The sequence below is a fragment of the Coffea arabica genome, chromosome 3e (genome assembly GCF_036785885.1).
Source record: "Coffea arabica cultivar ET-39 chromosome 3e, Coffea Arabica ET-39 HiFi, whole genome shotgun sequence".
NCBI classification, from domain to species: domain Eukaryota; kingdom Viridiplantae; phylum Streptophyta; class Magnoliopsida; order Gentianales; family Rubiaceae; genus Coffea; species Coffea arabica.
The window spans coordinates 872543-898497 of record NC_092315.1 but is presented as its reverse complement, the minus strand read 5'-3'; the positions used below and the strand labels follow the sequence as shown (position 1 = coordinate 898497).

The window sequence follows — 25955 nt, the reverse complement described above, 5'->3', positions numbered from 1 at the left end:
TAAAAGTACAAAATTGAGATCTGTCATGAAAGAATTTTGAGAGCTTTTTTTTTTTTTTTTTGCCGACACAGGAGTGTTCCGATCAATCCTTACGAGACTCGATTAATCCCCTGTAGCTCGGACCCGGCACTCCAACCTGGCCCGAACACGTTAAGTGCGCGGAAGAATCCAGCGTAACGGAGATTCAAATTTGTGATCTCAAAGATCACTGATGAGATTCAAACTTGTGATCTCAAAGGTCACTGATGAACTGATGAGATTCAAACTTGTGATCTCAAAGGTCACTGAAGAACCGCTGCCACTAGACTATTCACGCGTGAACATTTTGAGAGGAGCATCATCACTATGAATCGTCAAATACTTTCCAAGCCACCCTCGAAAAATTTGGTCGTTAACGCTACAGTCTGTTACCTCTATAGAGTAGTAGTATCCAAATAGGCCGCCGCCGCAAACAGCAATCCTATTGAAATTACTATAGAGTCGTAGCGAAAATGACGTTGAGGCCTGCACCAACCGTCAATCATGAGCAAGATTCTTCCTTCTCTCATTAGCTCGCCTCGTCAATTATCATCATTTGATTTTACTATTAACTAGTACTTGGTTGGCAGCACTTTAAATCTAATAAAAATTAAAAAAATAAAAATTCTGCAACAATGGATCCAAATCAAGAATCAGCAAGGGAACCACAACTGATACAAGCTCACGTTAGATCCCTTTAGTTAGTAGTTAAATAGGGAACGAAATCTTGGACAAAACTACGATGGTAAGATCGATCGTCAGTTTTTGTCTCTCAGATCAATCAATCCTCCTCTTCTCTCACAGAAGAAGAAAAACCGGCGAGCAAGTTTAGCCCAAAGTTAGAGAAACTGGACCGGATCAGGATTTTCATCATTACCCCAAAAAAAAAGAAAAAAGAAAAAATCTAACTCTGCCATTCTCAGAGATTATATATCACGACAAGTAGCTCTTTTAGCTCAATCTTGCTCATGCATCCCTCTACTAGTAGCAGTGAAAAGAAAACGAAGAAACCGTTACAGCTAAATTTGAACTAGTAGTACTATAGGGAAACTCTTGCTCTCAAGCATAAACTGAGCCACATGATAAAGCCATCAACAGAAAGGCTGCTTGCTCAACCTCTCCTAGCTTCCTCCTCTGACCATTTGTACTTAATCTTGGTCTCTGCAAGGGAACAACGACATCTCGGCCGAAAGACAATAGCTTCCTCTTCAACGAAAACCCACTTGAGCTATTACTATCACCACTCCCGCTCGAATAATTATTACTGGTACTACTGCTATTGTTGTTGTTGTTGTTGCTGCTGCTGCTGCTAGTGGACTTCTTTGGTTTCTTTTCCTCTTTGTTTAATCCCAGGAGTGCTCTCCTCTTTTTCCTGCTCCTGATCCCACATGCATTACACAGTGACTGCAATAATAGCAAACACAAATCATCTTCATTTTATTTCTATCTAACTACTAATAGACAAAAAAATCATCATCTAAGCCCCATATGCCTTAAAGGTTTTTTTTTTAATTAAAAAAAGGAATAAAAAATTGGCACATATGCGAGAGAGAGAGAGAGAGAGAGAGAAAGAGAGAGAGAGAGAGAGAGACCTTGGGGCCAGCTGGACCACCTCTCCAGAGGGGAGTTTTGGTAGTGCCACAATCAGTACAGGTCTTGATTTGAGTGCCATCAGATGAGGAGGAGACTCTCTCTGGGGTTTGGGCTTGGCTGTTCATATCTTCAGATTCTGAAACCTGAACGCACCAAAGGGAAATTTTTTTTTTTTTCGGAAATCAACTTTTAAATCAAAACCTTGGATCAATCATAAACAAACGCTGATTCTCGACGATCACAGACATCATGATGGTTTATACACAATGAAGTGCGTGACAGGAGTACAATAAACATCAACAACTCAAGGGAAAGGCAAGTTGATAATCAGGTGATCACTTACTTTATCACTCAGATCCACCATTTCAAGGGCCTAATCGTAAGATCTGAAACAAGCCCAGATCAAATGCTCAGATCAACTAACTATAAGAACAAGAATTAGCCACCGTTACGGTCAGATCACAAACCGAGGACCACCACCTTGATCGCTCAACTGAAGAAATCCAACCTCAGGAAACAAACTAATTCAACTTAAAAAACACACGAACTTAGTACTACCGCTCCAAAAAGCACAGCAAAACGCGATCAAAAAAACAAACCTAGTAAATGAATCAGAAAAAACCGAACCGGGACCGGGAACGGGAAAGAAGCAACTCTAGCAGAAGCTGAAATGCAAGAACCTATTTAACTATCAACCCCTGACAAAAGCTCATTTAAACTAAGGAAGAGAGAAATTTTTGGGGAGGGAAAAGGAGGGTTTTAAGGAGGGAAGAGGTATTTTTGGCTTAAGCTTGAAAGAAAAAACCAACATGCAAAAGAGCAAAGGAGAGAGGAGGAAGAGAGAGAGACCGACAGGGAAGGGCGCTCGTGGGCGATCTAGAAAATTTTAGTGGGGGTTATATGGGACTTTACGAAAACCCTAGGCGCGCGGGAGAGTGAAAAGACGAAAAAGGGGCTGGCTGACGAAGCTTTTCCAACCAACAGTACACCCGCCAAAACTGAAAAAAAGGGCGCCAGGAATTTGTTTAGAGATTGGATTGGGCTGTTGTGGCAATTTGCAATTTGTGATTTAGTGCGGCCAGCCTGGAGAATTCTAGGGTTTATATTGGATTAATCCCAGCCGTCAAAGTCAACCACAGATGTGATCTGATTTTTTTTTTTTGTTTTGGAACGATGTGTGATCTGATTTTAGGACTGCCATATATGCCTAGCTTGTGAGTAGTATCTACTTCTCAATATGAAATGAAATTGCCCCGGGAGGCAAATCTTCAATTGCAGTCAAAAGGGAGCTAGCGATATAAAACATGCCAATAACAAAACATATTTTAGTAGAAATTGAAAATTTTAGAACTCATTTGAACTATATAGTTGTTTTCAAGAGTTTCTATTTAATGTATTTGGGAAAAAAAAAATTGAAAAATATATTCATAAAAAATATAAACATTTTCATGCAAATATCAGCAATAATAAAAATGAGGCCCATGATGTTTGCAGTAACACTTCTTAAATGTTTTTTTTTTTTTTTGTCGACTGGGGGCTATCCTGGTCAATTGACCAGACTAATCCCCCCAGGCTGGAAGAGCCCGTCCCAAGGATTCCAGCGCAGTATGGGGAGAGAGTCGAACACGAAACTTTGCTCCTGAAGAGGAAGCTACTGGACCGGTCGCAGTAACCCCGGGGGCCAACACTTCTTAAATGTTTACTAGTACCATTTTAGGTCTATATGTTGGAGAAATTTTTTGTGCTGTACCCACAAGTATAAATATTAATCACGTGACCTTGAAATCATCACAGCTCGACTCTTGAATCATTTCTCTTTCCCGTTTCATTATAACTTCGATTTGGAGTTTCCATTCAACCCAACCAAAAAAAAATGTTGGATGAAATATGTTGTTGTCCATATCATATGTTCAACTGAAATGTTTGTTGGTGTGTTGTGTAGAAGGTAGGAGTACTTCTTAGTACCTAAATTTTGAATAGTTATGTTTGGCGCGTAAAACTAAAAGCTAAAAGCTAAAAGATGGAGAGTTGGTAAGATGTTTTGAAGGCTAATAGTTAATTCCGATGTGTGGCGTGGGAGGAGTTCGTGTAATAAATACACTAGATGTTTGAGGCTTTGTGTGTGTGTCGCCGTGTTAAGGTTTTTTTTTTTTTTTTTTTTTGGGAATGAGTGCAGGTCAACCCTTATACCCTTTGTTTTTTTTTTTTAAAAAAAAGATAGAATTTAAGAAATGGAGAGGATAATGGGAAAATTTGAATCCGAAATTTCTAATTATGCCCTCCATTGCTTATATACAAGTGGTTATACAGATGTTATCCCTGCTAAAAAAAATACTTCATCCATCTTATTTTGATAGTTTTTTTTTTCTTTTTCATATATCTCAATTTATAGTCTACTTCCCAATTGTAAAATATGATTAATTTTTAATTTATCTAAAATGTCCTTATTTTATGTGGTACTTTGTTATCAGTGAATATAACCTACATTATTCATTACTTGCTTTGATTCATGCCTAACTTTTTTTTTTTTATCAATATTGTTATTGCAATTAAGGTATAATAGTTGCTTATACTACTAATATTAATATTAGGGTATTTTAGAAAAACAATAGGTTAGATTTATTCTTTTAATAAAGTTAACTAATTTCTCTTAAACTTTGTGAAAAAAAAAAACCAAAACTATCGAAATGGAAGGAGCACTACTTATTTGCAACATCCTTGAAAGTAAAACTTCAGGTTTTTTTTTTTTTTATCTCTTGAAAGTACCCACTACCTACCTCATGAATGATACTACTACTATAACAACTAAAAACACATGCGAGTAAGACAAAAAGAATCAACACAAAGTTTAACGATCGAGTTCTTCCCAATAATTTTTTGTACTACAGATTATTTTTATGGCACGGTATTGTTTGACCGAAACATAGATCAGCATTCAATTGCAAATTGTTTTAACTTTCGGTACTCTGCAAATGCAATGATCAGCTTTCCATACTACTTCATAACTGTGACATTTTTACCTTTGCTTGCTTGGCCAGCTTTTGCTTTTGCTTTTGCATTTGGTATATTCATTCAGGGAGGACAGGGAATATGTTACTAAAAGTAGCATATGATATATACTACCCGGAGAAGTGGCAGCAAAGGCCAAACTCTGCTGCTGGTACCACCAAATTCATTAAAGAAAGAAAGAAAGATAATGAAGTTCGACCTTGAAATGTTCTGATGAAATAAATGCATTTTGAGAATAATTAACTAACTACTAGAATAATCTACTCGTTTGCTGTCACGATGCAATTAGGCTGTGATGGATCTTCCTGGTTCATAAAAATGCTGTCATGTGGACAGGAGTGAATCAAAATCAATTGGTGGGAGGGAGACTAAGAGGGTTATGAATCAAAATCAAGGTCCTTGATTTTTCAGGTCAAAAAGGAGAAGATGATGTAGAGTACTAGGCTACTGGTACTTGGTAATAGAAAGAGAATACGGGTGCTCCCGTCTTCACATAGCATGGGAATGGGATGATCCGTGAGTGGCAATGGATTAAACAAGTAGCTCACTTTGAACCCACACTCCGTTGATGAGATTTTGAGCTTATCTTTGGGTATTATTATTACAGCTCAACTTCAAGATGATGATTACACATTAGAGGACTCCCTTTGCAAAGTCATGACAAATTTTGCCTGCAAGCCAACACTACGTGATGACAAATCTTCTTCTTCTAAGCTCCTCCAAATATTTTGGTTATCTCTGTGATGTAATTCAATACTCATTATTACATTTTCCCAACAATTAGCGACATCCTCCAAAAGAAGAGGGAAGGAAAGAAAAGACCCTTTCTTTTTTTTTTTTTGCTGGCATATTTGAGGGTGGCGTAACAATTGTATATTTACGTAACTCAGACTTTTTTATTGTTCCCTTTCCCGAATCCTAAATCATTTATAAGAATTCTTACAGATTTGCTTTGCTTCGGTAACACAGTTTTTATATCAAAAATGACTTGACTTTATAAATTGAGCCGACTTGTAATCTCAAACTAACTGATTGGTTTGCGAATAACCTAAACAACACAAATAGGATTACGGGGGGCGTTTGCAACGACACATGAACTAATTATAAACGGGCAAAAAGGGTTTTTTTTTTATAAGGGTGGGATCTAAGGCAAAGATATTTACTAGTAGATTATTATTATATTATTATTATTAAGAGACAAATATTTGGCAGACAACGAATGAAAAGGATGGCACGTAAGACTCTTTTGTTCCGTAGCGAGAAGCTGAGAGCGGCAGACAATGTGAGCGATAGGATCCCCATATTGGACCACTGCCTGCCTTGAAATCACAATTTCACAACTCACCATGCAACATTTCTGTCTTCCACTTGTTTTTATGGAGTAGAGCATTCATTTTCTAGATATATATTAGTCTGGTAATTTTTTTTTATTATTATTATTTACTGCCGTGGATCGAGAAGAAATAGTGGTCAAAAGTTGGAAAGAAAATTGAGTCCGTACATACAGATGTGGAAATATGAAACAGGGCCAGCTTTGAAATAATCTCGAGACATTAAAGCAAATTTTATTTTATTTAAGGAAGAGATGGGATCTATGGTATGGAGGTTAAACTCCTTGTTTTGGACCAAACACAACTCCGTTCAAATGAAAGAGAAACGTACAGGTAAAAGATAAGAAACCATCATCATATGATCTTCGAAAAACAAAAAACAAAACACACACACACAGAAACCATACAGCAGGCAAAGGCAAAGGCAAAGGCAAAGGCAACAACTTGAGAGAAACAGGATGACACTCAAAGCGTCCCTACCACATTTAATGATTTATCTTCTTATCCTCCAGAAGAAAACAAAACAGAAACAGAACGACACTTGGCTCGGCCTTTCCAGAAGTAAATCCAACCCCGGGTTTATGATCGATCGCCGCCAGTCAAGTCAATTGACGCAGGACAGCCTCCGATTTCATGTTTTCGCTGTTTAAATTGACGCAGGAGCGAACTCACTCCAATCACCGACAACAAGTACTCGTGCAGACTCATCTTAGTTTCACTTTTTAAGGGTATCTATCGACAGATGGTCGATCAGCTCACTGCAATAAATAGCGTGCTTAGTAATTCAAGGGTGTTTCGGTTTGTATTTGTGATCGAATTTGGAGAAAAGATTTGCAAGAAAACGAAAGAAAGAAGCAATGCAACCCATAATCCATGACACCAGAAGCCATATCCAGTCCTTGAATCTCTTCTTGGGGAGATGAGACCGGTCGCTGACCATCAGCGACCTGTAGACTGCTTCAGTTAACGCGAATGCGGTGACCGCGTCAGCTTCATCCGGTAGAATCCCCTGCTCTGTGAGGCAGGCTATGTCGTATGCACCACTAGTTTCAGATATACCCATATATTCGCATATTTTGAGCCTGCTGTTGATCCTGTCCTCAGTATTGAGCATGTCACCATGTGTGAGTATCAAAATTGGACTTTCGTCTGCACACCAAAAATTATAGAACGTGTTGAATCATACCCAGAACTTCAACATAACACACAAGTAACTTACTTTATGTTTTCCTATAAAAAGCACAAGCAACTAACTCGTGAATTTTGCACAACAGAGGTAAAGGAAAAAACCAAAAGAATTCACTCATGATTTTTTTTTTCCTTGACTGATGAGTGTAAAAAGAATTTACACACGGTATGGATATGAATTACCAAGCATATCCAAAAGGGTGACTTGAGCTTGAGAGCCTTTATTCTTAGAACCCCACCTTAGTCTTTTCGCCAAAGAAACACCCCACACCCTTTCCCCCAAAATCCTTTTTTTTTTTTTTTTAAAAAAAAAAAAAGAAAGGAAAAGAGAATGATGACCCACATGTTTTGGAACCTTCTAATCGCCATGGGACCTGTCCAGTTGAGTTCCATCCAATTCAATCCGACTGGTGTAATTTTTAACATTTGGTGTAAAGACGTACAACGTTCGTTCGTTCATGATTACACAACTGTAGTGATTTGATGATGATTGGAAAATGATGATTGGTAGAAAACTGCAATCCAAATTTGAGAAGCAAACATAGGAGGTGAAAAAACTCAACTGCATTTCTGAATACACGGATATTGGAAGAGGGCCCTTATGGCTTCCACAGGCTTCAAATCACCAGACCTGAATGCCTTGTGAATCTCTGCTAAGTCGGCAACAACCATTGCACAGTTGACTCTTCTGTTCATGTACCTCGAACTGGTGTTGAAGGATGATCCGTGTACAGCGGTGGCAGTGGCAAGTATTTCATCTCCAGGTCTGCAACAAGGTTGATTTTGGCGAACACCGCGACTCATCCACGTTGAAACATCTTCTAAACCCGCGTTCATCTGATTGCAATCTAACCCTCTCGTATCAAACACACAAAATCCACTTCGGGCCGATCTCACAACGATATGTTCTTCCAAAAACACTGTTCTACTGCGATGAGAAGATCCACCTGCGTCCCGCCCCGTATGTAAGACGGAGGACACATTAATAAATCACACTAACAAACTAAACCAGTAGTATAATCTATAAAAACATGCATCGTCAAATTAACGTTCCTCGAGTTCCTTCACATTGAATGCATGGTCCAAAATCAAAGTAACCTTAAACGGTACAGAAATGCTAAATGCTTAACTAAGTTAAAAAGTTTTATCAAATGCTTACCTGACGTTTGAGCAAAAGGGATGAGGCCAGATCGACCCAAAACGCTGTACATCATATTCACAAGAGAGCTTTTGCCAGAACTCGTTAGGCCTGCTAGAAGAATTGTGATGACAGGTGGGATATCCAAATCTTCTTTCTTGATTCCTCCCACCGGCAACCAAAAGTCTCCGGACCCGTAAGTGATGAGCTTGTGGCGAAGATCATCGAGTCCCTCGGGTGCAACAAAAGCCAGCCTCTCCATTTCCCTAAGGAGTTTGAGTCTCGGTGTGAGCTTTGATAGGTCGCAAATTTCAACTCTGAAATGCCCATGTTCATCGAACTCTTCTGCTGTTCTCCACCAGCAACTCACTGATTTACCCAACTCGCTTTGATCATCATCGCTACAGGAGAATCCACTTTTCATTTTTTCTGGATCAAGTTTCAAACTTGGAATGGAAAAAATTTTGTGCGCCAAGCACTGTTGTTAGATGGTAGTTAATTTTAATGCCTTCTATTGTGGATCTTGATAGGTGCCATCATTATTGGCTTTCATTATGACAAACTGTTGGGTGTGGTTGCTGGGGATTTAAACGAATGCATTCTGCGAAGTGTCCAACCTATAACTGGCTCACTTTTGTCTCCATGTCAACTGTTTACAAGTTATTTTATTTTATTTTCTTTCTTTCAGAAACCAAGTTGCCTTTATTAAGCCTCATTGAATTGTAGCAAGATGTGATTAAATTAGCAAATATGACAATTTGAGTACAATAATGTCCTTTAGCCTTCGGACTATTATGACTAATCGTACCTCTGGGCAGGATCACATCTAAGTTGCTGTACATATTTGGCGCAATTCGGGATGGGCTTTCACTCTTTTGGATCTGTTGCATATCCTGTACGAGACTACATTTCTTCGAAGTTTCGCCATACGCCGCCCTTTCATCGGAAGTAACTTCTACGAAGGTGAGGGGGGGGGGGGCGGGGGGGCTTCTGCTTCAAAATGTTTGAGTAACGTCTAGTCTAAAGTCACTCTCCGAAATCGTGGAGACCACAGTTTACCCCAGCATCAGGGGCATTCAATTTTATTCCACATCTTTTGGTGACATCAATGTTTTTCCAAGCTGTCTCTCAACTCTCAACTCATTCAAATGCACTTGTTTCCTGATCAGATTAAAGTCCCCACTCAAGTAAAGGTCGAAAAGCAGGAAAGACACTAGCATAAATTTTACCATTAAGCACTTTGTGACAATTTCCAATTTTCCATAACCATATTTCTTCTTGGATCAGAGAGCCTCACGAGTTGAATTATGTCCATTTCAAATGTGTTCATCTAATTCTTGCAAGTTATATTGTAAATTCGTACGATTTAGGTGCAAACATACAACTCACGACGACACTAAAACTGTATAATGTCAAACCAAATATTATAAAATTAGTTTGAACTGGACATAACCTATAAGGCCCCTGTTCCGTTGTTGTTCTCACTGCTAGTAGGCACACAAGGTAAGCAGCAGTCAGGAGCCGCACAACCTCCCAGTTTTCATCCAGGCGAGGAACCGGGCCTCTGAAGTGCATAGCTCAAATTGGGCTGCTGTTACAGCCCGACAAGCTCCATGACCATATCAACCTCTATGCAACGAGAATAACCTCAGTCGACAAAGCTCAGAACCTTCATTAACATTTCTTTCCATTTGAAGTTTCGTGTTTCTAATTACAAGGTTGGTCAGCTCACCGCTTCCCCAAACAAAAATTACCTATTCAATGATACTGAAGATATCGAGTAATGCAAGGCCCTTACAGAAAATGTTCAATCCCTAAGCAGAAGAAACCAGTAGTACAGTCTAGATCAAGAAGGCCAACGGTATCTCTATATCAATAGAAAAAGTTGTATGACAACACCTATAGACAAATGACAAATCAAGTGAACTCTCTTCTTTCTCTTCCCTTGAATACAATACGCAAATAAACAACACGAATCACCTTAATTAATTAATACATATTTCACTCGCAGCTACCGAACAGTATTGACGACTCTGTGGGACTAAGGACTTCAATAATAAGGTATGAAACGACAAAACACAAAACCCCGCGTTCCGAGAGAACCTCATTTAAAGAGTCTACAATCCCTTCATTTTTCCCCCCAAACAATCCGTCACCGGGGGAAATACCAAGCCCAACATACCATCAACCAGTGAGCATGAACTCCTCCTTATTCGCCATCATAGTATAAAAGGACCTGCCTTGGCACCTCCTTATGGCAACCGACACTCAACCATATACGACCACCAGACTCGGTGAAGTGCTCTGACTGTACTGACCTGACCCTGACCCTGACCCTGACCCGACCTTGACTTGACGCCAACAAGCACCCTGTCCTCAACCTGAGGACGTATCCACCAACTTATGGCCCTGCAAATATATGTTGGTTAGCAAGATGGTTAATAAGGAGTTGTAGTACTTGCACAACACTGAGAATCATGTTAGACTGCAGCTTGAACTGGCAAGGTGCCCATAGTCAATAAAATTGACAAAAATTGTTTTGATTTATCAGCCAGAATTGAAACTTCATGTTTTAGCATATGTCATAAGCTGCAAGCGAAGCAGGGAATAGTTGGACCAGCACATCTACATCTTTACCTTCAGCCAAATTTAAATCCACCAGGTGGAAGTTGCATATCATTCCCTCCAAAGTTGAATCCAGGCTGACCTCCATCACCAGCTGGCAATGTTTCATCCTCCTCCTCCAACCAGTATGTCTCTAGTATTTTAACAGCTTTTTCATAAATTTCATTATTGTCATGGCTCTGCAAGTGCTCAATCTTTTCCAAGCCTTCAGCTTCATCAATCAATTGGGCATAGAAATTAACATCTCCACTATGGCCAAGGCTTTTTTCTACTTCCCCAACCTTCAATATATTCTCAAGACCTTCTAAACACACAGCAATGATTCTTGGATCCGGGCACACAAGGAGATCACACAATGGCTTTATACAGCCTTGAGAAACCAAGTACCTACACAAGACAAAACATAAAATTCACGTCCACGCATTCTGCACTGAACACGGAAGGCAATGAGAAACAAAGCATACTTGATTTGTTCATGAGTTCCACCAGAGGTAGCATTTGAAATAGCCCAAGCAGCCTCTTTTTTTATGTCAAACTCAGCAGTTTGAAGCAAATTGACCAAAGGGCCAATTAACTGAGCTTCAATCACAGCCTGTCATTACATAAAAATACACAGGTTGAGGTAAAGTGAAAAAGGAAACAGCATACAAAAGTGTATAAACATCATAATTAGAACCAAAACACCACACAAAGTAAATAATTCTAAAGACAATGATAGGTTTTCCATTTTCCAGAGGGGGACGGGGTGGGGGATCAAAGAGTAAATCAGCAGGACATCATACATAAGAAAATTTAAGAAGAAAACACTATACCTGAATCTGCTCCTTATTTCCAGCAGTAATATTGGAAATAGTCCAGCAAGCTTCTTTCTTGATGCTCTTTTTATGATTATGAGTCAATAAGCTCAGCAAACAAGGGAGTGCCCCGTGGTCAATTATACACTGAAGCAAAGACTGAATGTCAAAATCTCAAATACATTATAATTCTTGTTTACTTCTCTTTCTTCAACTCTCTCTATATATTTTTGGGTGGGAGTGGAAGGAAGCTGAAATAAAGTACTTAACATTCAATCTCAATGAACTTCTTCCTACTGTCAAGATAAAAACTCAAAACAGTAATAATTGGAGATGAGAGACTTTCCATTCTATATACATTCCAATATTTCATGCAGCGGATGATAGCAGTAATAGCCAAAGGGGGGAAAATACAGAACATACTAAATATTCATCCAACCAGATGTCACAGGATATCGGTACCAGTAAGGGATGCAAGATGGCAAGTGCAGTAATATGCAAACAACATTTCAATAAAGAACAGACAAGTAAAACACACTTAACTATTAAAGGGTCAAATGACAGGTACTAAGGTTCAGTATGCCTGCACAAAGTTATCATTTTCTTTCAAAAGATAAATAAAACATCAAAATAAAGAGCCCGGCTGAAGATAGTACCTGAGTCTGATAATCATCTCCTGTAACAATATTCCCAACCGTGCGAAGTGCAGGAATAAGCACAGAAGGAGATGGATGCCTGGCAAGTAAAATTTGTTTTAACCATGATTTTCAGAAATTAATGAGAAACAACAAAGATAAGTGAGATGTAAATTGTGTAAAAGAACACTCACACAAGTAGCTCCACAAGTCTTGGACAGACACCTGCCTCAATCACAGCTTGAATTTTGTCATTTGTACCATCAGAGAGATAGGAGAGAGCCCAGCATGCATCAGTAAGGACTTCTTCATCATTTGAATGAACAAGACGCTGAAGTGCGGGGAGAGCTGGCCTCACCTGACAATTGAATCTTACAGCATGTTATTATATTCTCAGACTAAAATCAAAACTACTTAACAAGTCTAAAAAGAAGAGAACAAAAGCACAACATAATTACGCAGCAAACCTGCTCAAATGGAGGTTGTGGTTTGCCCCGGCAGAAGTTTGACAATGTCCAGGTAGCATTTCGCAGCATTGAAAGCTTGGCATGCTCATTCAATTGTGCCAGCAAAGGGATTAAAGCCCCATGCCCAAGGACAAGGTCACGACACCTTGGAGAATCACCTGCAACATTTCCCAGTGCCCATACAGCCTACAAATTCATGACAACTCTAGTGAGTCTCCCTACAATGCTAAAACTTATTTCCTTGCATCCTATTTTGTTGGTAGTAACCAAAAGGACACTAATGAACGATTTATCAACCTCAATTCCTATTGTCTGTTTTTACCTTTTAACCATTCCCTCATCAATACAGCATAACTACAAGAACTAAAAACAATTACTTAAGGACCATCAATTGCCTTTTCCCACTCTGACACAAACTAAACAACAAACTTAAGGACCGTAAAATTATTCTTTTACCAGCAGCAAATCCTCCAAGTCTAATGTTATGTGCAACCAACAAAGTCATTCACCCACAATGAAAATGAATCATAACATGAACAGAATAGGAAAATAAACATCCATGATACAAAAGAAAGGCTGAGCCACCAAAAACAATACCAAATATGTTGAAACACAAATAGAAAGAAGTAGATTTTGTGGAAGTGTACAAGACATTGTCTAAATAGAAACAAGCAACAATTAAGAACCACAATGTAAACTTGAGATAGCAGTGCGTGCACTCTTAGAACTTCTCGAGTCACAAGAGAGGACAATGGACTCCTCCTTTATTCATTCACCTCCCTAATTTTTCTCACTGCTTTTGGTGTTCAATGAATAATCAATTTCCTTCGTTGCTTTATTTAAAATGCCAAACATTTTTCCATGATTCCCTAGAAGCAAATTGCCTCTCAAAATGACAAAATTAAGAGTCTAGGAAACACAACACTTTCCTAACCAAAATTTCTCGCAGCCAAATAATGCCTCAAAAGAACTGGTCAACATTACACATTACCTGCTCACGGACATCATCACTTGGAGAACCCAAAAGCTTGACAAAAATGGGTACAGCCCCGTGATCAATCACCACCTTGGTATTCTCCGAAGTTCCAGATGCAATGTTTGTAAGTGCCCAAGCAGCCTCAAACTAACAAAATTAATTAATTAATTAAGCAAAACACAGCTCAAATTACAAAATTACAAAGTCAATAAACAGATATCCTGCAAAAAAGCTTCAGCTTCAAACCTGGAGCTGGTGGAAATCCTCCCTCATAAGGAACTCAACAAAGCGAGGAACAACTCCAGATTGTATAACTTCCTCAATGGGAGGGCTTCTTTCTGGAATTAAATTTTCAGAAATAAGATGAGCTATGATAATTAAAAAATGCACGTTAAATAAGGAACACAATCATACCTATTGAAAGCAATTTACGAAATTGAGTGGTTGCCTCCAACTGCAAATTGTTATCATTCGAATAAACTCCATTCACCATCAAAGGGAGACTCTCCAACTGCAGCAAAATAAGTCACCTCTAAGGATTGTCGTATAAAAACAATCAGAGCTCAAAAACAGACTATTCCCACTTAACTGCAGCAGGCTTATAAAAGACAGAATCGCACGTAAAACAAACTGTGTTCATAAACAAACAGAGAGCATGAGTAAGTAAATACAGGAATCGCAATGTAAAAAACAACGAGAAAACAATCCAGATTATTATTAGTGACGAGCTTGGGACTTCACAGCCAAATCTCAAGTACTAACGCTTCTGCACAAGTAGTTGATCCATATACATGCCAAGATAAGAACAAATGGAAACCAATTTTTTCTTCATAATTTATGATACCACCATGAATTGATGATTGAAAAAAAGATGGTGAAAAATCAAAAGCAGAAAAGTTAACATAAATACAAAATACCTATTCACATTCTCGCCAACATCAGATCGCACAATTTCAAATGGATCAATTAATCAAATTACGTCTAAATAATTCCTCAGATTACTTGGAAAACAATTAAGACCTTTTTCTCGATGTTATTGGAGGGGACGGGCGCAGGGAAGGGTTGAGACATCTGAAGGCCTTCACGACGCTTCTTAAGAAGATTCTCCTCCCGCTTACTCTTTCGGATCTCCACCATTTGATCCTCCCTCCTCCGCCGTCCCTCTTCAGCATCGACCGCAACCTTGTATCGGTTCCTGCGAACCTCCGTTCTCTCGGTCGGTCTCAACGACATCGTTCCTACTAAGCTGATTTCCTTCACTCTAATCAAAATCTAACAAAACAAATCGGAAATTGATATGATTATATCACTCCAATTAAGGGAATAAATGAATTGCACAAATCAAAAGAAATATTAGAAAGCGGTGATTGAAATTGTTCAGTGTATGCGCGTATGCGTGTGACTGAGTGTGGGGGAGTGAGAGAGAGAGAGAGAGAGAGAGAGAGAGAGAGGGAGGGAATTGTAGTCTACCAGGTGAAGAAAGAGAGAAGGGAAGGGTTTTGGATTATTGGAGGACTTGTTTTCCACATTAATCTTGTATGGTCATTGGGCCTGGGTTCTGCATTCTGGGCTGCACTGGGGCCTCTCTTGCCTTCTAAAGTATTGAATTTGTGATCTTATGTTCGTAATTGAATTTGGCTTTGCTGTCGATTGCTTTAAGATTTTACAGAATCTGATCATAGAAATTGATAATAGAGAATAATTCAGTTTTTACTATTTAAGTGATTATAGGTTTTAGCCTTTTTGACCATTAAAAAATCCATAATTAGAATACAAAAACAATAAAAAGTCACAAAAATTGGTTATCCAAAATTAGAATCTATAGTTAGTTAAAATAATCAATGAGAACAAACCCTTTGTGTTCATAATTTTTTCTTTTCTGGATAAATATAACTAGTAAAAGACTAAACATAAAAAACATAACAAAACTCTATGGCTTGGAATTCTTGCAGTGGAGATTTGGGCCAATTCAAGAGAGATAATGAAGTTCAAAACTGATGGACAAGGTGAAATTTAATCTTTTTTAATTCAAGACGGGCAAGAACAATTTTTTATTACAATTATTCCTAAACATGTTCGTAACATTTTTCAGTAAATTGTAACTCATTATTTAATGACTTGTACAACCTCATGACAGGGACACAATTATTATATTCTCCCTTTCTCATTTTGATAGTGTTATTTTTCTTTTTCATTCGCCCTAATTTATAGTCTATTTTCCAATTAAAGAATATAGTAACTTTTAATTTCTCTAAAATACCCTTATTTAATATACTTTGTTATTAATGAGTATAATATAACTTATTCAATAATTGTTCTCATTTCTTGTCTTGAATGCAACTTTTCATTAGTATTGCTGTTGTAATTACTGTAAAGATATAATAATTAGTTATACTCCTAATAATAATGTAAGTGTATTTAAAAAAAAAGTAGACTAGATTTACTCTTTCAACGAAGTTAATTAATTTTTCTTAAACTGTATGGAAAAAAAATCAAGACAATCAAAATGGGATTGAGAGAATATATGAAATCCACATAAATAATTTCCAAATATTACACTTCTATGATGGAAAAATTGTACAAACAATTAATAAACAATTACAATTTGTTCACTTAAAGTTACACCATTCAAATACAGCCCTTCCTGCTCCTCCTAATTCACCTTAGTTTCCTACGTTTAAAAGGTTAGCAGCTGGAATGCTGGATAGCTGACTCTTGAGGTTTTTTTGAGCAGTGGAAAATGAGTGCATGACCAAACCGTGGGCATAAATGATACGTCTCTCCTGATTTCGTTTCAGTGGAATGCTGCACATTCCATTTTGATTTTGGGATTTGCCGGGTAAAAAGTCAGCTCAGCACATCCCCGAAAAAAAGATTTGCATGTTCATGGATTCCAAAGATATCTAGTACCGCAACTACTCCTAATATAGTTGGTCCCAAAAGAAGTTTAAAGCTGTACTTGAGTATAAATCAAGAGACCAAATCTCTTTGTCTATATTCTAAAAATCCAGCCTCAATCCTCTCCAAGTTCTCTTTCGATCTCTTTGGGTCCTCCATTCCCCTAATATAAAGCAAATGTAAGTTCATCGTATCCCAAAAAAAAAAATGTAAGGCAAAGCCGATTCCGAAAACTATGAACTTTCAGTGCCTGGGAGGAACAAAACTGTAGTACAATCTAGAAGACCAACCGTGTCTGCAAGAAACTGAAAAGCTGCATGACAACACCTACTTACAAACAAATGACTAGTAAACATACCATACTAGGATATCAAGTGAATTGTGAACTCTCGTCTCTCTCTTCCCTTGCTTACAATACACCAACAAAACAATCCCGAATCATGATCAATACATACAGAACTCGGTAACTACCCATCAATACCTGACGACTCTGTGGTACCATGTACTCAATTACAAGGCATGAAAAGACAAAATACAAAACCCCGTGTTCTGACAACTCATTTGAAGAGTCCACAAACCCTTCATTTTTCCCCATGCCATTCTCCATCAGGGGAATTAACCAAGCCCAACATACCATCAACCAGTGAGCACGCACCCTTTCTTATTCTCCACCGTAGTATCAAAAGACCTGCCTTGGCACCTCCTTAAGGCAACCGACACTGAACCATACGACAGCCAGACTCTGTGAGGTGCTCTAACTTGAACTGACCCGACCTGACCTTGACTTGACGCCAACAAACACGCTGTCCTCAATCTGAGGTCGTATCCACCAACTAATGACCCTGCAAATTTATGTCCGTTATTAAGAAGGTGCATAAGAAGCCATAGTACTTGCATAACAATTGAAATCTCCAGGATGAGTAAATAAATATATCTCATAGAAGGTTTCAGTTGAGCCTGAATTATCAAGGTTCCCATAGTCGAAGATGGAAATTGACAAATTTGATTTGATTTAATCAGCCAGAAACGAAACTTCATGTTTAGCATGTCAGAAGCCGCATGCAGAACATGGAAGCTGCATGTGGAACAGGGAACAGTTGGATCTGCACATCTGAATCTTTACCTTCAGCCAAATTTAAATCCACCAGGTGGAAGTTGCATATCATTCCCTCCAAAGTTGAATCCAGGCTGGCCTCCATCACCAGCTGGCAATGTTTCATCCTCCTCCTCCAACCAATACGTCTCTAGTATTTTGACCGCTTTTTCATAAATTTCATTATTGTCATGGCTCTGTAAGTTCTCAATCTTTTCTAAGCCTTCAGCTTCATCAACCAATTGAGCATAGAAATTAACATCTCCACTGTTGCCAAGGCTTTTTTCTACTTCCCCAACCTTCAATATATTCTCAAGACCTTCTAAACAGACAGCAATGATTCTTGGATCTGGGCACACAAGGAGATCACACAATGGCTTTATACAGCCTTGAGAAACCAAGTACCTACACAAGACACAAAACATAAAATTCACGTCCACGCATTCTGCACTGAACACGGAAGGCGATGAGAAACAAAACATACTTGATTTGTTCATGAGTTCCACCAGAGGTAGCATTTGAAATAGCCCAAGCAGCCTCTTTTTTTATGTCAAACTCAGCAGTTTGAAGCAAATTGACCAAAGGGCCAATTAACTGAGCTTCAATCACAGCCTGTCATTACATACAAATACACAGGTTGAGGTAAAGTGAAAAAGGAAACAGCATACAAAGTGTATAAACATCATAATTGGAACCAAAACACCACAAGAAAAGTAAATAATTCAAGTCACAATCATATGTTTTCCTTCTTCCAGTGGATGGGGTAGGGTGCATTGAGGGGTCAAAGAACAAATGAGGAGGACATCATGTACGACAAAATTTCAGAAGAAAAGACCATACCTGAATCTGTTCCTTATTTCCAGCAGTAATATTGGAAATTGTCCAGCAAGCTTCTTTCTTGATGCTCTTTTTATGATTATGAGTCAATAAGCTTAGCAAACAAGGAAGCGCCCCATGGTCAATTATACACTGGAACAAAGACTAAATGTCAAAACCCCAAATACCTTATAATTGTGGTATCCTTCACTGTCTTCTATTCCATCTCTTTTATGTAATATTTTTATTTTTGGAAGGTGGGAGAAAGCTGAAATGAAGTATTTGACAAATGACCATAATGAATTTGTTCCTACTATCATGAAAGCAACTGAAAACACTAATCATGGAAGGAGAGAAACTTCCATTCTATACAAATTCCAATAGTTCATGCAATAGAGGATAACACAGTGTGTTTGGATAGTGATTATTTGGGATAAGTTTTTGAAAAAAATACCGCAGCACTTTATTATGTGATGTATATGAGATAAAAAAGGTGGTTGGAAAATGATTTGATGATGTAAGCAAGTAAAATTGTGCAAATAACTCACTACCATCCAAAATCCAAAAAGGGATTTTTTTTTGGGGGGGGGGGGGGGGGGGGGGGGGGAAGGAAGATGAGAGCATAGTAATGCATTCATGCAACCAGATGTCACAGCAAATCAGCATAAGAGAAGCAAGATGGCAAGTGTATTGGAGACCACATTTCAGCAAAGAAAAGACGAGTAAAACACTTTATGATTAAAGGCATTACTAACAGATATTAAGGTTCAGTATTCCTGCAGAAAGTTTTCAAAAGAAAAATAAAAATACAAATGATCCAAGTTAAAGATCAAACCTGAGTCTGATAGTCATCTCCTGTAACAATATTCCCAACTGTGCGAAGTGCAGGAATAAGCACAGAAGGAGATGGATGCCTGAGCAATCAGATTTATTTTAACCACACATTTCAGAAATCAGTGAAAAGAACAAAGATAAGCAACATGCAAATTGTGTAAAATGACACTCACACAAGCAGCTCCACAAGTCTTGGACAAACACCTGCCTCAATCACAGCTTGAATTTTGTCATTTGTACCATCAGAGAGATAGGAGAGAGCCCAGCATGCATCAGTTAGAACTTCTTCATCACTTGAATGAACTAGACGCTGAAGTGCTGGGAGGGCTGGCCTCACCTGACAATTGAAGCATTGAGCTATTATATTGTTGGACTAAAATCAAAACCACTTGAAAAAAAAATCAAAAAGAGAAGAAAACCACCAACACAAATACGCAGCGAACCTGCTCAAATGGAGGTTGTGGTTTGCCCCGACAGAAGTTTGACAATGTCCAAGTAGCATTTCGCAGCATCGAAAGCTTGGCATGCTCATTCAACTGTGCTAACAAAGGGATTAAAGCTCCGTGGCCAAGGACAAGGTCACGACACCTAGGAGAATCACCAGCAACATTCCCCAATGCCCATACTGCCTACAAATTCATAACAATTCTAGTAAGTCTCCATACAATGATCGAGCATTTTACTTGCGATCTGCTTTGTTGGTAGTAATAAAAAAAGAAAGTGATGACCAATTTATCAAACCTCAGTTCCTATTGTTTGTTTTTACCTTCTAATCATTCCCCTATCAGAATGGCATAACTACAAGAATTGAGAACAAAGCACCATCAATTGGCTTTCCTCACTCTGATCCAAACTAAATAACAAATTTAAGGACCATAATAATAATATTATTTTTCCACAACTTATCGCAGCAGCAAATCCTCTAAATCTTATGCTATGCACAACCACTATGTTATCCACCCACAATTACAAAATAAGCATCCATAATTCCTAAAGAAAAGTTGAGCCACCAAAAAACAGTACCTAGCATGTCCAACACAAAATAGGAAGTAGAAGTAGATTTCTCAGAAGTGTTAAATACATTGGCTGAACAGAATCTAATTTTAAGAAAGGAGTGCAGGCTCTATTAAAACCTTCTAAATTTAAGAGAGAAAAATACATGCTTTTTCTCACCTCCGATATTCACTCACAACCTAACTTTTCTCACCTCTTTTGATATTCTTTAAATCATCAATTTGCTTATTCTTTCCTTGTTTTAACATGCCAACCCTTTGTGTAAGATTCCCTAAAAGCAAATGACCTCTCTAAACATCGGAATTAAGAGTCTAGGAATCATTACACCTTCCCTAGCCAACAACTGGTGCAGCAAAATAATGCCTTACTTAAAACTGGCTTCAATATATTACCTGCTCGCGAACATCTTCACTTGGAGATCCCAAAAGCTTGACAAAAATGGGTACAGCCCCGTGATCAATCACCACTTTGGTGTTCTCCGAAGTTCCAGAAGCAATGTTTGTAAGAGCCCAAGCAGCCTCAAACTAAATAATATAGATAAATAAATAACTAAGATAAGAAAAATTCAGCTCCAATCACACAATCACCGTGGAAGAAACAGATACTATGCAAAACCTGGAGTTGTGGGAAATCCTCCCTCACAAGGAACTCAACAAAGCGAGGAACAACTCCAGACTGTATGACTTCCTCAATAGGAGGGCTTCGTTCTGTAATTAAATTTTCAGAAATAAAATGAGCTATGATAATGAACAAACAACAATAAGCATTCAATAAGGAACACAATCATACCTATTGAAAGTAGTTTACGAAATTGTGTGGTTGCCTCCAACTGCAAATTGTTATCATGCGAATAAACTCCATTTACCATGGAAGGGAGGCTCTCCAACTGCAGCACAATAAGTAAACTCTCAACATCACATTGAATAAAAACACTCAGAGCTTTTAAAAAAAAAAATTCCCACTTAACCGGAACAGGCCTATAAAAGACAGAATCACTAACCAAGCTGTGCTCATAAACAAACAGCTAGCAGGATTTACACAATCAATCAATGCAGAAAAAATGAAAAAAAATGCAGGTAATTACAGTAAAACCGAGGAAATGATGACAGGTTAGGGGCTTTACAGCAAACCTCAAAACACTATAACTTCTGCATAAAAAGTTAATTGACATGCTTGCCAAAGTCAGAACAAATATCTTCACAATTTGTGTTGCCACTATTAATTACTGCTTGGAAAAATGGTGAAAATCAAAAGCAGAAAAGTGATCAAAGATACAAGATACCTACTCACAATCTTGCCATAATCAGATCACACAATTTCAAGTCGATTAATTAATCAAATTACGCATGCATAATCACTCAGATTAGTTGGGATGAAAAATAAAGACCTTTTTCTCGATGTTATTGGAGGGAGCGACGGCAGGGAAGGGCATCTGGAGGCCTTCGCGACGCTTCTTAAGAAGATTCTCCTCACGCTTACTCTTTCGGATCTCCACCATTTGATCCTCCCTCCTCCGCCGTCCTTCTTCCGCATCGACCGCCACCTTGTACCGGTTCCTCCGAACCTCCGTTCTCTCGGTCGGCCTCAACGACATCGTTTCTACTGTGCTTGATTTCCTTTACTCTAATCAAAACCTAACCAAAAAAATTTTCCGAAATTAATATAATACATCACTTCAATTAAGAAAAGCAAAGGAGATGCAGAAATTATATGAAAGATTAAAGGGTGGTGATTGAAATAATTCATCGTCTGCGCGTAAAGGTATGTACCTGACACGCGTGTGAGAGAGAGTGTGGGAGTGTGTGAGAGAGAGACAGAGTGAGAGAATAACAGTCTCACAGAAGAAGAGAGAGAGAGGGGGGAAGGGTTCGGACTATTGGAGGACTCATTTTCCACATAATCTTGGGCTCTGCATTCTGGGCTGGGCTGTGTTTATTTATTTATTTATTTTTTTGGGGAGGACTGACTTTCCACAATAATCTTATTCTATTTATTTACCTTTTGTAAAGTTGCTCATATTTTTCTTGATTTCTTTAAACATTAAATGGGGGGTTTTTTTTGGGACAATCAAACAGTAAATGGCTGTTAATAATGACGTACCAAGTTTGTGAACGAAACTTAAAGAATACAATGGGCCCATTTGGCAAGTAAATTTTGTTTAGGTGTTTGTCTAAAATTTTACTGTAAAAGTTTTTAAAAAATTTTTTGAAATGTGTAAATTTTTGAATATTTTGAAATGTATAGTTTAAAAATTTTGAAAAGTTTTTTGAGATTACTGTAGCTAAAGTTTTTACAAAACTTGTAACAGACAAACTTAGCAAAAAAATCAAGTGCCAAACAGGTTAAATATTGCACGATTAATTTTTCAATTCTCAACTGATTGGTTGACTCAAAAGGCTAGTGGAATTAGCTAATTAATGCAATTGTATTATTATTATTTTCTCTCTCTCACTCTCTTTTTAATTTCACACTGTCCTTTTTCCAATCGGATGACAAAGGCCGGGATATGAATAATGAAAGTGATCACTTAAAAAAATTTTGGATAGTAAATTATTTGAGATAAATTTTGATATAATGTATGTGAGATAAAATGGTGATTGAAAAATGTGTTGATGATGTGGAAATAAGATGGAAATAATGTGTAATCCAAACACACACTGTGATTTAACACAGTCACTCTATTCACCCTTTATTTATCTATAGTTACCGATAAGCTTTGCCGGTGTAATGTTCCTTTTCCTTTCCATGTTCTGTCCAGACTAAGAAAACTTAGCTGGTGTTATAATGTTCCTTTTCCTTTTCGTGTTCTGTCCAGACTAGAAAACAATGAAAGGAAGAACAATGAAAAGCCCCAATCGGGAGGGGTTTTAAACATTTCAAATTCTAATCTACCTTTTCTTTTGTACAAACATTCAAGAAACTTCTCTCAAGGATAATTACAAGCATACAACAATCGACAAACTGAGTGCCTTTGTTCAAAGATTGTTTGGTACATTGGTTCCTTCAGTGCCCATGTGTTTCATGTACAATTGAACTTGGAAAGGCAATGATGTGTTTCCGTTGCTCCTTCCATCCCTACATTAGATTGGTGTACTTCTCTAACTCTGTCAAGTAATCCGCCAGAGAATGCTGATTCCAATCATGTCTTGCGACGGTATTTTCATTTGCAACAGCCCTGATAACGCGTCTAGGTGACCTGGGCGGGGTCGCATAGAATTCAGAGGCCTCCAAGACCTCGCGCCTCACAATTTCTTCGTCCTCCGCGAGCTTTTGTGCACGCAATGCAGTGATGTAGAGACCAGCAGCAAGGAAGACCGTCACGAGTCCAAAAACTCCTGCGGCTGTGAACAGCCCTTCTCCAATGGTAAGGCAGCTCGGCCTCGGTATTCCCCAGTTTCTCAGGTGCCCCGACTCAACGCTCAGCCCTATTAATAACAGAATCTCCCCAACTGCAAATGATATCCTGCCATGAAGGTGGAATAGAATTCTTGATGTTTTGCTACGTACGTACCTTCTCTAATTTTCTTTCCTCTTCAAAATTAATGGTACAAGGAAGACGTACTATATTCTATTATCGAACAAATTAATGCATTAATTTGTGACTTTCTTTGTAAAGTGGGGAACATGTCGCCTACCAACGTACGTCTGGCACCATTTTTAATGCTTTGAAATTGAAAATATTCGGAACGGAGGAGGGAAGAGAAAATTGAAGAAACCGTCATACCAGGTTGCTACGAAGAAAAAACCGGCTTGCCATGTAAGAGCCTTGAAGGAATCAGAATCAGGGTCCCAATTAATTAAGGGTAAAGTGGTTGATTTGCTCACTGCAATCAACAGGAATGTATGTTGTACCACCATGGCAATTGCCAGAGCAAAAAATGCACCCGCTGCACATAACAAAGGTAGCTTTCCGCTACCGGAATACACACACAGACCAGCCGGCTTCATCCGTATCACCTGCTTAATTATTGAACAATCTCATTAATGGGTCCCCAAATTAAACAACAAAAAAAAAAACCCTGTGACATGAACGCGCCAATGAAACTCAAGGGGCTCGTTTGAATTGTTTATATTCTATTTCGTGAGAATGGAACTGTGAAAAGAATACGTTAAGATAGACATTGGATAATACCTGAGAGCGAGTTGCTTCGGCTAGTAGGCAGAGAATGAAGCAAATTAGCCCAAAGAAGACGGACATGACCATAAGAAATGCACCTGTTTTGCTACCCAAGTCTGAGCTTGGAGGACTCGGTGCAAGATCAGCATGTGTCACCGCCATTAATGCTGCGGTGCATGCACTGCGACCAGCTAGGAGGAGGTATGGTCTGCAATTGTACAGTGTCTCAAGAATGCAGATGCAACATATAGAATCAGGGATATGTCTTGGTGGTATAGAAGAAAAAGATGCACAGTCGAGAATTGCTTGGAACAAAGGTTGCTTAAAGGGCAGAGATTCCATTTGTTCTTTACTGGGCTTTATGCTCAAGTTTTCACACACGGGTTCTTGAAGTTGATTTAGCTTTTAATATGCTCGACTAATCCAGTCTTGAAAAGTTGTTTTTGCTGATATTAGATAAAGGAGATTGCGATGCTTGGAACCGAAAAACACACTACTGACTGCCATTTTGGACATTCCAAAGTTAAACCTTTTTGTAATTCGAAAGGCAATCCTCGACAGTGCCTGTCTGATTAATTAATATACTATCAAGGTGGACAATTCATTGCATATTTTCTTATTTTCCATTAGTGATCGGTGAAGCGAGATTAAGGTCTTCTAGTCTTGCTAGTTACTACTCGCATATATATAGTCATCAAGAAAATACTAGTAATATATTGTCATCAAGAATAAAGGAAAACAAATACTAGCAAGCATCTTTGGCTCTTGCAATTACTGCAGCTAATCTCCAGGAACCGGTGGTCTAGCCCTTGTTTTGCCTTCCTGCTTCTCCCCTAGATTCATTGAATATTTACTAGTCAAATATTAGCTTCAAATCATCCTCTCGGGAGTACAACAAGAAGAAGAATTTCTTTTGGCCCATAAAGATTGGAAATCAAAGCGTCTGTCTTGGTTTTTTTTTTAATTCTAATTTTCTAAAATTAGTTTTCACATAGTCAGAAGCAATTGAAGTGGAAGGTTTGAACTCGAAACATCTCATTTACACTTTCTCTCCCTTACTACCCAACCCATTCCTCGTCCAAGTTTGTTTATTTGATTATGTTTTCCTATCCCAAAAGAATTTTTTTTTTTTAATTGATACAACAATTGAAAGATCTTGACTCTACCTTTTTAGCTTTTTTTTTTCCTCCTTGGACTGCATTCCGAGGCCCAGAGAAAGTAGGCAAAGGAGGGCAATGGTCCGCATGGCTGACTGAAGTTCCGCTGTAGTTGGCAACAGGCTAAGCCCGAATAACACCCGGGCCGATATGCGAGACGCGGAATATGTTTTTAAAGCAAGGCCTTTCAAAATTTTAAAATACCAATAAGAGTTTTTCCTCAAGAATTATGTAGTTTAGCTCTTCATTAAT

General features: G+C 38.4%; 5 protein-coding genes across 7 annotated transcripts; all 5 read right to left on the bottom strand.

Annotated features, from left to right (window-relative positions):
* Positions 1–857: 857 nt before the first annotated feature.
* On the bottom strand, positions 858–2480 carry LOC113738062 (GATA transcription factor 16-like). The gene is made up of 3 exons (XM_027265226.2): positions 1955–2480; positions 1611–1754; positions 858–1422 (listed from the first exon to the last, which is right to left on the bottom strand). Exons 1-3 carry the CDS (start codon positions 1973–1975, stop codon positions 1078–1080), a joined length of 510 nt encoding a protein of 169 aa, XP_027121027.1. The 5' UTR covers positions 1976–2480; the 3' UTR covers positions 858–1077.
* Positions 2481–6173: 3693 nt separating this feature from the next.
* LOC113736799 (uncharacterized) lies at positions 6174–8856 on the bottom strand. Its single transcript, XM_027263957.2, has 3 exons — positions 8299–8856; positions 7703–8086; positions 6174–7100 (listed from the first exon to the last, which is right to left on the bottom strand). The coding sequence occupies exons 1-3, from the start codon at positions 8699–8701 to the stop codon at positions 6736–6738; spliced, it is 1152 nt and encodes a 383-aa protein (XP_027119758.1). The 5' UTR covers positions 8702–8856; the 3' UTR covers positions 6174–6735.
* Positions 8857–10119: 1263 nt separating this feature from the next.
* On the bottom strand, positions 10120–15350 carry LOC113738060 (importin subunit alpha-1a). 2 transcript variants are annotated; one of them, XM_027265225.2, is made up of 12 exons: positions 15245–15350; positions 14795–15046; positions 14189–14285; positions 14021–14112; positions 13790–13921; positions 12799–12984; positions 12526–12689; positions 12353–12431; positions 11715–11843; positions 11367–11494; positions 10915–11289; positions 10120–10686 (listed from the first exon to the last, which is right to left on the bottom strand). In XM_027265225.2, the coding sequence occupies exons 2-11, from the start codon at positions 15005–15007 to the stop codon at positions 10917–10919; spliced, it is 1593 nt and encodes a 530-aa protein (XP_027121026.1). In that variant the 5' UTR covers positions 15008–15046; positions 15245–15350; the 3' UTR covers positions 10120–10686; positions 10915–10916. The 2 variants fall into 2 exon arrangements, with proteins under 2 accessions (XP_027121026.1, XP_027121025.1); XM_027265224.2 differs by lacking the exon at positions 15245–15350 and having other exon boundaries at positions 14795–15242.
* A 1546-nt stretch (positions 15351–16896) lies between these two features.
* Positions 16897–22336, bottom strand: LOC113738059 (importin subunit alpha-2-like). 2 transcript variants are annotated; one of them, XM_027265222.2, is made up of 12 exons: positions 22199–22336; positions 21817–22063; positions 21219–21315; positions 21045–21136; positions 20822–20953; positions 19859–20044; positions 19589–19752; positions 19417–19495; positions 18606–18734; positions 18250–18377; positions 17796–18170; positions 16897–17514 (listed from the first exon to the last, which is right to left on the bottom strand). In XM_027265222.2, exons 2-11 carry the CDS (start codon positions 22021–22023, stop codon positions 17798–17800), a joined length of 1587 nt encoding a protein of 528 aa, XP_027121023.1. In that variant the 5' UTR covers positions 22024–22063; positions 22199–22336; the 3' UTR covers positions 16897–17514; positions 17796–17797. The 2 variants fall into 2 exon arrangements, with proteins under 2 accessions (XP_027121023.1, XP_027121024.1); XM_027265223.2 differs by having other exon boundaries at positions 21817–22052; positions 22199–22325.
* Positions 22337–23256: 920 nt separating this feature from the next.
* On the bottom strand, positions 23257–24773 carry LOC113738270 (uncharacterized). Its single transcript, XM_027265518.2, has 3 exons — positions 24562–24773; positions 24154–24386; positions 23257–23892 (listed from the first exon to the last, which is right to left on the bottom strand). Exons 1-3 carry the CDS (start codon positions 24706–24708, stop codon positions 23505–23507), a joined length of 768 nt encoding a protein of 255 aa, XP_027121319.1. The 5' UTR covers positions 24709–24773; the 3' UTR covers positions 23257–23504.
* Positions 24774–25955: the final 1182 nt, after the last annotated feature.

Coding starts and splice junctions, on each gene's coding strand:
- LOC113738060 (XM_027265225.2), bottom strand. CDS start 15,007: ATGTCGTTGAGACCGACCGAGAGAACGGAGGTTCGCAGGAACCGATAC. Junction 12,985..13,789: donor GTGATGATGTCCGTGAGCAG/GTAATGTGTAAT, acceptor ATGAATTTGTAG/GCTGTATGGGCACTGGGAAA. Junction 11,495..11,714: donor GAAATAAGGAGCAGATTCAG/GTATAGTGTTTT, acceptor ATGTAATGACAG/GCTGTGATTGAAGCTCAGTT.
- LOC113738059 (XM_027265222.2), bottom strand. CDS start 22,023: ATGTCGTTGAGGCCGACCGAGAGAACGGAGGTTCGGAGGAACCGGTAC. Junction 19,496..19,588: donor AGACTTGTGGAGCTGCTTGT/GTGAGTGTCATT, acceptor CTGATTGCTCAG/GCATCCATCTCCTTCTGTGC. Junction 18,378..18,605: donor GAAATAAGGAACAGATTCAG/GTATGGTCTTTT, acceptor ATGTAATGACAG/GCTGTGATTGAAGCTCAGTT.
- LOC113736799 (XM_027263957.2), bottom strand. CDS start 8,701: ATGAAAAGTGGATTCTCCTGTAGCGATGATGATCAAAGCGAGTTGGGT. Junction 8,087..8,298: donor CCCTTTTGCTCAAACGTCAG/GTAAGCATTTGA, acceptor GGCGGGACGCAG/GTGGATCTTCTCATCGCAGT. Junction 7,101..7,702: donor TCCGTGTATTCAGAAATGCA/GTTGAGTTTTTT, acceptor TTTGGTGTGCAG/ACGAAAGTCCAATTTTGATA.
- LOC113738062 (XM_027265226.2), bottom strand. CDS start 1,975: ATGGTGGATCTGAGTGATAAA. Junction 1,755..1,954: donor TGGTGGATCTGAGTGATAAA/GTAAGTGATCAC, acceptor TGGTGCGTTCAG/GTTTCAGAATCTGAAGATAT. Junction 1,423..1,610: donor GTGGTCCAGCTGGCCCCAAG/GTCTCTCTCTCT, acceptor CTATTATTGCAG/TCACTGTGTAATGCATGTGG.
- LOC113738270 (XM_027265518.2), bottom strand. CDS start 24,708: ATGGCGGTGACACATGCTGATCTTGCACCGAGTCCTCCAAGCTCAGAC. Junction 24,387..24,561: donor CCGAAGCAACTCGCTCTCAG/GTATTATCCAAT, acceptor ATAATTAAGCAG/GTGATACGGATGAAGCCGGC. Junction 23,893..24,153: donor TTTTTCTTCGTAGCAACCTG/GTATGACGGTTT, acceptor CCTTCATGGCAG/GATATCATTTGCAGTTGGGG.